The sequence below is a fragment of the Rhinatrema bivittatum genome, chromosome 9, assembly GCF_901001135.1.
Source record: "Rhinatrema bivittatum chromosome 9, aRhiBiv1.1, whole genome shotgun sequence".
NCBI classification, from domain to species: Eukaryota; Metazoa; Chordata; class Amphibia; order Gymnophiona; family Rhinatrematidae; genus Rhinatrema; species Rhinatrema bivittatum.
In genome coordinates this window covers 163,360,367-163,371,415 of record NC_042623.1, presented here as the reverse complement: position 1 = coordinate 163,371,415, position 11,049 = coordinate 163,360,367, and the positions used below count along the sequence as shown (strand labels likewise).

General features: G+C 44.9%; 1 protein-coding gene across 6 annotated transcripts in view; it reads left to right on the top strand.

Moving 5' to 3' along the window:
• Window positions 1–4,953: 4,953 nt before the first annotated feature.
• The window catches only part of ATG16L1 (autophagy related 16 like 1), a 254,894-nt gene continuing 248,798 nt past the window's right edge, over window positions 4,954–11,049 (top strand). For 3 of the 6 annotated variants that reach the window (XM_029617424.1, XM_029617422.1, XM_029617421.1), the window contains exon 1: window positions 4,954–5,305. In XM_029617424.1, coding sequence (XP_029473284.1) covers window positions 5,191–5,305 — 115 coding nt within the window. In that variant the 5' untranslated portion in view covers window positions 4,954–5,190. Of the gene's footprint in view, window positions 5,306–5,370; window positions 5,530–11,049 lie in introns of those variants that run through there. The other 3 variants (XM_029617423.1, XM_029617426.1, XM_029617425.1) reach the window with 3 other exon arrangements.

Below are 11,049 nucleotides of genomic sequence, written 5' to 3'. Positions count from 1 at the left end.
GAGGAAGGCAGCAGAGTAGCAGCTGAAGAATTAGAGAAGCTCCAGGAGAGCTGCTGGCAGATCAAGAGGCCCAGCCTGCATCTGTATGTGAGAGAGGAAGCCTGCCTACCTGTGTGTGCACATGCATGAGGGAGCTTGCCTTCGTATGTGTGTGAGAGTGAATGCCTATTTGCCTGCTTTTGTGTGAGAGAGAAAAAGTACCTGCTTGTCTGCGTGTACGAGAGAGCGAGAGTGCCTGCCTACTTGAATGTGTGTGAGGGAGCCTGAGCCTGCCTGCGGGAGTATGAGGAAGAGTGGAGAAAGTTTGTGCAACCTTCCCTTCCAACTGATCCATGACAAGCTCAGGGTGGCAGGAAATCAAAAGGTCATAGATATGGAGAGTAGGGGATTTTTCTATACTTATTAGTTTAAATTATTGGGTGTCTGATATGTCTATTTTTAAATATTTTATTGTTTAGAAAAGTTTTACATTTTTATACAATTATTGAATATTATATTCAATAGCTATTTCAAAATATTTGTATTAATATGATTTTACTATTATGATATTTTATATTTATTTATTTTGATGTTTTATGAGGAATTGTGGTTTGTTTTGCCATTGTTGTGCTACATAGTCTGTTTGTTATGGCTTTCCAGTTCAGATTTTGTCTGCACATTTCTATTTATGGTCACTTTATTCTGCATTTGGTGAAGGTGTGTCTGTGTTCTGCAAGTGTGACTGAGGTGAAGTATTCTGCTAGCTTGTAGTTTTTGTGCAGGGATTTATAGCAGCCTATCTTATTGTTTTCCTAATAAGTGTATTGGTGTTTTAGGGCCTGGTGTAGTATTGGCAGTATTGCCTTTTCATATGTAAGAGTGTTACTGGTTTGAATGCTGACAGTTACTACTGTTTGGTTATGGGGGGCTTGCTATATACTCCTGGGGAATTCTGCGCAAAAAAATTAAAATTCTGCAAACTTTATATTGGTCAAAATAACACAATTTACATGACAGTTTTTAAGTAATTACATTTTAAATTAATACAGAAAAAAAGTTATTACTTAAAGATGCAGAATTTTAAATATTTTGATCAGAATTTTCCTAGAAATTCTCTGTATGAGTGTCCCTTCCACTCGATCTCCTTACTCCACTGGCCATTTTGCCCTTTCAGGCCCCAACTCCTCCACCTGCCAGTATCTCTCACCTCCATCTCTAGGCTCAACCCCTTCCACTCTATTGCCAGTCCCAGAGTTTGACCCCGTTCTCAGTACTGCCCCTCACACAGACTCCCTCTGTTCCTCCCTCTCTCACACACATACGATGTCTCTCTCTCGCAGACATCCCCTCATACAGGGTCCCTCCTCTCTCTCTCGCAGACATCCCCTCATACAGGGTCCCTCCTCTCTCTCTCTCGCAGACATCCCCTCATACAGGCTCCCTCTCTCTAGTGCACATACACACACCCTCTTACAGGGTCCCTCACACATCCCCTCATACAGGGTTCCTCTCTCACAATACACCCTCACTCAGGCTACCTATGACTCTCTCTCACGCATACACCCTTACAAAGGATACCTATGACTCTCTCTCATGCACCCCTTCACACAGGCTCCCTGTCACACATGCACAATCCCTTCACACAGGCTAGCACCCTCACATACACAGGATCCCTTTTTCATACACACCAGCTCCCAATCTCTCACACACATACACACTCCTTCACAATCTCCTCATATAGGCTCCCTCTCTCTGGCACCCACATTCAAGCACCCCCCACACACACACTCTCTCTCACCTCCCCTGCTCTCTTTCTCACACCCCTCCCCCTCTCATCCTCCCTTTCCCCCCCCCCATCCTCACACACTCACACATTTTCACTGGGGCCTTCATCTGTGCCGCGAATAGTGCACTGGGGCTTTCATCTTTGCTGCGAACGGCGAGAGCAATTCTACGCAAGGGGGGGGGGGATTCTGCGCTCCACAGTAACACAGAATTCCCCCAGGACTAGCTATATCATTGTATTTGTTTACTTGCTTTTTGAGGACCAAATCCACACCCAACACACCTTACAATAGGCCCAATGCCATATGGGCTTTAAGTATCTATTTTTGCAAGGTTTTCTGGTTGGCACCATAGCAGTACATGTACTTCTGTACAACAAAAATGTTGTTGGCTACAGGCCCAGCCGATGCTATTTTTACATTCTAGCAGGTAGGGCAGGAGCACCTGGGGATCACACTTGTTCCATTTAGGTATTTTGGACTCATTATTCCTGGGGGAATTCTGCCCACAAAAACTTAAAACTCTGCAAAATTCTGCATACTTTATATTGGTCAAAAATAACACATTATACATGACAGTATTTAATTTAAACTGTAATACAGAAAACAATTACTTAACGATGCAGAATATTAAATATTTTGAGCAGAATTTCCCTAGACGTTCATTGTAAGAGTGTCCCTTCCACTCTCTCCCTACTCCCCTGGCCCCAACTTCTCCACCTACCAGTATCTCTCCCCTCCCCCTCTAAGATCAACCCCTTCCATTCTATCTCCACTCCCAGAATTTGACCCCTATCAGTACTGTCCCTCACAGGCTCCCTCTCACACGTGCACACACATCCCCTCATACAGGGTCCCTCCACTCTCTCGCAGACATCCCCTCATACAGGGTCCCTCCTCTCTCTCTCTCGCAGACATCCCTTCATACAGGGTCCCTCCTCTCTCTCTCTCGCAGACATCCCCTCATACAGGGTCCCTCCTCTCTCTCTCTCGCAGACATCCCCTCATATAGGGTCCCTCCCCTCTCTCTCTTGCAGACATCCCCTCATACAGGGTCCCTCCCCCCTCTCTCTCTCACAGACATCCCTTCATACAGGGTCCCTCCTCTCTCTCGCAGACATCCCTTCATACAGGGTCCCTCCTCTCTCTCTCGCAGACATCCCCTCATACAGGGGCCCTCCCTCTCTCTCTCTCGCAGACATCCCCTCATACAGGGGCCCTCCTCTCTCTCAAACACACACATCCCCTCATACAGGGTCCCCCTCTCTCTCTCAAACACACACATCCCCTCATACAGGGTCCCCCTCTCTCTCTCAAACACACACATCCCCTTATACAGGGTCCCCCTCTCTCTCTCAAACACACACATCCCCTTATACAGGGTCCCCCTCTCTCTCTCAAACACACACATCCCCTTATACAGGGTCCCCCTCTCTCTCTCAAACACACACATCCCCTTATACAGGGTCCCCCTCTCTCTCTCTCAAACACACACATCCCCTTATACAGGGTCCCCCTCTCTCTCTCAAACACACACATCCCCTTATACAGGGTCCCCCTCTCTCTCTCAAACACACACATCCCCTTATACAGGGTCCCCCTCTCCCTCTCTCAAACACACACATCCCCTTAAACAAGGTCCCCCTCTCTCTCTCAAACACACACATCCCCTTAAACAAGGTCCCCCCCCTCTCTCTCTCTCTCAAACACACACATCCCCTTAAACAAGGTCCCCCCTCTCTCTCTCTCTCTCAAACACACACATCCCCTTAAACAAGGTCCCCCCCTCTCTCTCAAACACACACATCCCCTTAAACAAGGTCCCCCCCTCTCTCTCTCAAACACACACATCCCCTTAAACAGGGTCCCCCTCTCTCTCTCAAACACACACATCCCCTTAAACAAGGTCCCCCTCTCTCTCTCAAACACACACATCCCCTTAAACAAGGTCCCCCCTCTCTCTCTCAAACACACACATCCCCTTAAACAAGGTCCCCCTCTCTCTCTCAAACACACACATCCCCTTAAACAAGGTCCCCCCCTCTCTCTCTCAAACACACACATCCCCTTATACAGGGTCCCCCCCCCCTCTGTCTCCCATACACATATCCCCTCATATAGGGTCTGCTCTCTCACACCCACACACATCCCCTCATATGGGGTTCTTCCCTCTCAAGCATACATCCTCACACACCATTTCACACAGGCTCCCTCTCATATACACAATCCCTTTTTCACACACACCAGCTCCCAATCTCACACATATTCGCACTCCTTCACAATCTCCTCACCTAGGCTCCCTCTCACATGTTCTGTCCCCCGCCCCCCAGGCTCGCAGTCTTACACACACACACTCACTCTCACCGGGGCCTGCTCCATTTTCGCCAGGAGCAGGATGAACGCCAGTCGTGGTACGCCGAGGCCTTCATCTTTTCCACAAGCAGGACATGGTCTGCTTGTGGTGCCCCAGGGCCTTCATCGAGTGGGACAGCCTCTGCTCGCGGCACAGCCGGGGCTTTCATTTTTGACCTTCTCCGTCACCGCGAGCGGGGCTCCTTCCATCTTTGCCAAATTCTACACAGAAAATGGCAATTCTGCGCTCTGCAGTAGAGCAAAATTCCCCCAGGACTAAGATAGGTTCAGGGGCATATGTCACTTTTGAACGTTTGGCTCTCCCTAAGACTTTATTCGGTGGGGGGACATAGGGCCCGGCCTAGAGCGTGAGACTGGCAGATTCTCTTGTGTTCGTTATTGGGGGAAAATACAATTTAAGTGTTAAAAAAATAGAAAGGGGAGGGACAACACGGAAATTGTTTGCACGGGGCAGCAGGTCTCCACAATCGCTAGCACCGGCCCTGCCCAGTCCTTCACCAAAGCCTCAGGCCTTCCATCCTCGACCTCCTTCAGTCAGCAGTCCCAGCTCCTTCCCTTCCCGGCAGCACGGTGCGCACACTTACATTTGTCATGAAATAAAAATACTACTACCCATAATAAAGATGATAAAATATTTCTATCAACCCTCGAGTTATTTAATCTGAGCCCAATGTTGTTTCCAAACACAAACCTTGCTTGATCGCTACAGCTACGAAAAGCTACGATTCACCCTTCCGCGGCCAGTAGCAGCCGCAAGGCGCATGCGCAGCAGTACTAGCCGCCGCGAGACCGGAAGCGGCCGTTGGATTTCAGGAGGTTGTGCAGTGTGTGCAGGCGGCTTGGGGCATGGCTGGGTTGGTGCGCATGTGTATAGCATGTCTTCCATGGTGTCGGCCAGAGCTGAATGTGGAAGCAAGGAGAAAAAAAAAGCTTGTATCTTATTATCGGTGACAGCGCGGTAAAAATAAAAACCGCTTGTAAATTTTAAAAAGCAGTCTAGTTCGTCTGCTTAGAAGACACACTGTACCTAGTCTTACCGTTTGCAGGACGTGAAATGGCGTCTAGCTGTCGAGCGACTAATTTCCCTGACTGGAAACTGCACATATCGAAGGAGCTAAGGCGGCGGGACCGGCTGCAGAGACAGGCCTTCGAGGAGCTCATCGTACAATGTGAGGAGATATAAGAGAGCCTGTTCTAGGTCCTATCCATCCTAATCTAGGCCCCCACATGCTATTTGGTGGTCCCTTGTAGTTAAGTCTAGAGATTATCCTTTGAAGGAAGAGTGTGTTTGGTAGTTTTCACTTTTGCTTATTATTTTCTTTAATCGAGTCTACCTGCGTGGATTAGTTTAAGAAACTCCGCCTTTGCTTTCGGCCCCTCAATGCTTCTTGCGGTGAGTTGTCTTGCCTGACTGACTTCAAAATAGGCTACCTATGCTTTCACTTTAAAAATATTTCCTTTGAATATTCTCATGTGTTACTATCTGCTTATCAATGCAGCAGTGCTGCTAGTAGTAAATCCCTTGCATTGTGCAAATCTAGGATATGTACCATCTCTATTACTCAAGAAAAGCTCTTCAATTTTATATGTAATCTGTAATATACCTCACCTTCCTTTTAATTATTTGTGATCTTCTTTGACGAAGCTGCCTAGCTACGAAAAAAGTAATAGATATCCAAAAACTACATTTAAATATTCTCAGTTTCAGCCAAGAAGGGGTTGTATTTAGCTCAGACTTTGCATATGGTTTTATCCATCTAATTGACTCTCCTTTTTGATCATATTGTAGGGATCATGATTGATTTTTGTTCTAACTTTTTATTTCCTAATTTTACACTTGTTTGGGGGGGGAGGCAGAGGTTAAAATAAACTTAGAACATGACAGCAAATTTACCATTTGATCCATCTAGTTTGCCTATCCATATTTCATATCTTTCTTTCTTCCTCAGAGGTATATGTTTAGATCTTTTAAGTCTGTCCCAGTATGGTTTGGCCTGACTCCATCTGGTTTACATATTTTTGTTCTTTTAACTCTTTATCAACTTTCAGGCATACAACATAACAATGCTGCAATACATATTTAAAAAAACTGATACATTCAATGATAATTGGAGGGGGTACATAGCATATCCAAGCTTAGGCCACATTTTCCACAACATGTATCACATACAGTTTGTTCACTTTGGAACACCACAGATATAACTCATCCAGGCCCTGTCAATCCATAATAATTTAAATAAAGTTTCCAAATTTGCAGATAGCAAAAGCCTTTACCTATCAAAGCATAATGGCAGTAGTCCATGTTAGGGTTCATGTTCCAGAACTTTGCGATGGTAAATCTTGCAGCCAACACCAGTTGACCCTCCAATGGCCTGCACTTGACAAGGACTAAGCATCTCAGTCATATTCCCAATAGACTTAGTCGTGGCTGCAGGTAGACTGGAAAACCTGTAATATTGGATATTTCTTCAATTACTTCTCTCCAAAAAGGACTCAGCAGGGCAATGCCACCACGTGTATATGTCACTTGTTCTTAACCCCTCCAATAAAGCATATCTGTATTAGGGAACAGCTTGGCAAAGAAGGTAGGGGTACTATAAATTCTGTGCAATAATTTTACCTCCAACTCAACTTTTACAGCAAATGGAAATCTTATGAGCTTCTTTCCAAACCCCCTGCCAGTCTCTAACAGTGTAATATCCAAGTCTTCATTCCATATGTCAATGAGAATAGGAATGTATCCTTCCTGAACTTCTGCAATAAAATGCCTCAAATAAGGGAGATCCCCTTAACTGACACATCTATATCACAGAAGTATGTCTCCATTCCATTAAGGGGGCAGAGTGGAGTCTGCGGGTCCATTTTACTTTTCAAGGCCTGTCTCAATTGCAAATGTGATGCTTGGGTGCTGTCTTGTAGTTCAGTCATCTATTAGTTCTTATAAGGTATACAGCCCACTATCCCCCTAAAGATGAGCTAAACACACTAGGCCCTTATTTCTCCAATGTCTAAAAGCAGGAGAAATGGTTTATATCTTTGAATGTGCAGTCTCACTAGAGACTTGTATAGAGGCGGTATCACCTCCTTTGCTGGCTAGTCTTCCTATGCTCCCAAGCATCCTGGCTTTTGCTATCACCTTATCTATTTGTTGGCCACCTTTAAGATCATCAGATATCATCCCCAGATCCTGCTCCTGTTTTGTGCACAGAAGACCTTCACCCTCCTATACTGTATTGCTCTCCTTGGGCTTTTTCAACCCTAAGTCATGATCCTGCATTTTAAATTTATTTTTTTTTTGCATTAAATCTTAGCTGCCAGACCCTAGACCAGGGGTTTCCAGCCTGGGGTCTGCGAGACCATCCCAGGGGGTCTTCCAGAATGGATGCAAAAAAAGTTTAGCTGGGGAGAAAATGAGCAGGTTGTTGCAACCTGTGATTAGGTGAGTTGCTGCCAAAGGCCAGAAGAGTGTGAGTGGAGCCTATTATGGTTAAGGGGAGTGAGAATGGATGGCAGCCTATTGGAAGAGAAGGAGAGGAACCCTAGGAATAATGAAGGACAGAGGTAGAGGGGGGGGGGGGTAGAGAGAGGGCCACCATGGTTCAGGAAGGAAGAAGGTAAAGAGGACCACTAGGGTCAAGGAGGAGGGTGGACAAGACAACTGTCGGGTGTGGATATGACATTAAACACAAAAATTATTTGGGGGGGGGGGGGGGGGCACAGACATGGTGATCTCATAAGCTTCTCTTTGAAAATCAGGCTATTGTTTTGCTTTTTCTAAAATCTAAATTAGCTCGTGACTATCATTTTTCTGTATCTTTTTGTAAAAATTGTAAGTGAAAATAGTAAAGTATAAAAGACAAGTAGGCTGAAAAGGAATCAGTTTTCAGGGTAAACACCATGTAAAAAGGCCCTTTGACAAATTGGTATTCCCCATCACTGAAGGTAAAAAATACCTACTTTGTGAACAGCATACATGCTTTTACTGTTTGGGGGGGGGGGGGGGGAGGAACAGGGCTAGGCTGGGGGAAGAGAAGTCCATGCAAAGTTTTAATTTTGAAATACTTGTGCATACTGTCACACTTGTATTTTGTACCAGATTGAAAAGAGATGAAAAGTATGCGGGAACAAAATTACTGGCTTTCCCTTGCTGGCCTGAGATTTTCAAAAGAAAGCTCCATGGGTGGTTTCCCTTGTAAAATTAGATTGCATGTCTGCAGGTACCACTGCTGATCTTCTGCCAGGTAATACCAAATTGCCAACCTGAAACATTTTTGAACTTGCTTCTTTTCCCCATTGCAGCTGGATTGGTAGTCGGAAAGTGGGGGGGGGGGGGGGGCCTGTAAAACGTTTAGAGTTTGCAAAGGGGCCAGTGTTCCCCGACAGGTTGGAAACCCCTGCTCGAGACTAGACCATTCCTCAAACTTCACTAAATCCCTCTTCATGTTTTCTATACCTTCCAGGGTATCTGTTCTGTTATAGATTTTGATATCCACAAAAAGAGAAACCTTTCCTAGTAGACTTTCTGCAGTATTGCTTAGGAAAATGTTTAGCAGAACTAGACAGAGATCCAGTCTGTTTGGCGCTATGCTGGTAACTCCCCCTTTCTTCAAAGCAAGCTCCGTATACTTCTACCCTCTGTTGCTTTTCATTCAACCAGTTTCTAACCCAGTCAGTCACTTTTGGATCCATACCTAGAGTGCTTAGTTTTATAAGTCATCTGTGCAGGAATAGTCAGAGACCTTGGAGGTCTCTGACTATTCCCAAGTATACTTACATAGAAACATAGAAATGACGGCAGAAGAAGACCAAATGGCCCATCCAGTCTACCCAGCAAGCTTTCACATTTTTTTTTCTCATACTTATGTTACTCTTGGCCTTTAGTAACCTTTTGGTTGTATTTCCCTTCCACCCCTGCCATTAATGTAGAGAGCAGTGCTGGAAGTGCTTCTAAGTGAAGTATCTAGCTTAATTGTTTAGGGGTAGTAACCGCCGCAATAAGCAAGCTACTCCCACACTTATTTGTTTACCCAGCCTGTGCAATTCAGTCCTTGTTGGTTGTTGTCTGAATATAAAATCATCTTTTCTTCATTCCCCCTGCCATTGAAGCAGAGAACTACACTGGATATGCATTGAAAGTGAAGTATTAGGCTTGTTTGGTTTGGGGTAGTAACTGCCGTAACAAGCAAGCTACTCCCCGCCTTTTTGTGAATGCAAATCCTTTTTTCCACTCTCCCCTGATCTAACTGGTCACCCAGTCAAAGGAATTGATTAGAGTCATCTACTAAACCTAACTCTGGTAAAACTATGCTGCCTCGGATCCTATAATCCACTGAACATAAGAAATTGCCATGCTGGGTCAGACCAAGGGTCCATCAAGCCCAGCATCCTGTTTCCAACAGAGGCCAAACCAGGCCACAAGAACCTGGCAATTACCCAAACACTAGAACTCTAGAAACTGCACTGTCCTCTGTTTTATTAGCAATTTTATTACCACTTGCGTCAGACTAACTGACCTGTAGTTCCTGATATTAGAATCATGTTTTCTGTGATTTTGAAATCTTTCCCTATATTCAGTTTCTGCAGAAACCATAATTGAGTCGTCATAATACTGGCAAAGTTTGTGAAACGTGCTTGCCTTAGGTCATATTCATCATTATGAATCCAAGGAAGTTGAGTGATGCGAGGGTTCAAAATATTTAAACACTAATTGCCTCAAAATACCAGAAAAAAGGGGATTTTATTTAATTTTTGATTACCAATTGGATTCTTTGTGCAGTGTTGCCAAAATTGTTTACCTTACTGTGGGCATTTCTGAATTGGGATGGAAACATTTTTAGAAAACCTAGATGCCCCTAACCAAAATTCTTTAAAGGTTAAGGGAAATGTCATTATAGTGGTATTTTAATTTCCCCTTTTCCCTCCAATGTTTCTTTTCCAATTCCTCCCTTTCTTCAGCCTGGCTGTTCCTGATCCTGGCAGCTTCTACCAGGTCCTGCTGCCCTTTCAGGTCCCAGCAGCCACTGCCTTTCCTCCTGGCTCCAACCACAGTTTATCTTGTGGCACTGTTCAGCTGTTTCTGCTTCTTCTGACCCTCTTCTGATGGCAAGAGCCACATTTTAGGTGTTGGGGTGACCTGCCGTCTTGTAGGGTTTTTTTTTTCCCATTCTTCTGTTTGTCCACTTATTTTCTGTATTCTTTTTTTATGAAAACCATAGGTATCTAGCATGTTAGCATTTTTGCAAAATCTTCCTAAGGGAACTATACAACTTTAAACCATTTGTCATTTTCTTTCCAGGTTGTATGTGTATATGTGCTTTCTTAGCATTCAGACAGGTTAATCCACGACCAGTGTATTATGCACCTTTACTAGCAGATGGAGACAGAGCAAAGCTGATTCACTGACAACAGCCCACCAGTATTCTCTGTCTCCAGCAGATGGTGGATATGCAACTCCCTACTGGGGATTGCTTAAAAAAAAATTTAGAAGTAGAAAAGAAGGAAATTAATTTGCCCCGCTTTCCTGTGGTGATACCTTATAGTTCCTCCATTAGTTGAGTTTTCCTGAGGTGATATCTGCTTTCCCTCACTCAGTAGATTGCCTCGGTCCGGTAGCTGGTTTTCCAGCATGGGCTTAGCTGTAGAGAGAGAGACAACTGGGAGGCTAGCAGGTGTAGGAAGCCAAGCACGGTGGTGAAGACCTTTGCCTCTCCCCCTGCAGCTGGAGACCAACTCTATACTCGACTGAGACGGGCTGAGCTCAGGTAAAGAGTAAATATAAAAAAAAAAGAGAATTTTAGGGATTTCATTCCCTTTCTGGTCTCTGAGCCTCTGTGTATGTCTCCGGGGGAGCTAGGGGAATTGTGGCAGCTTGGCGGGTTGAGCAGCCTTTTGGCTAGGCCCCACTCTCAGGCTT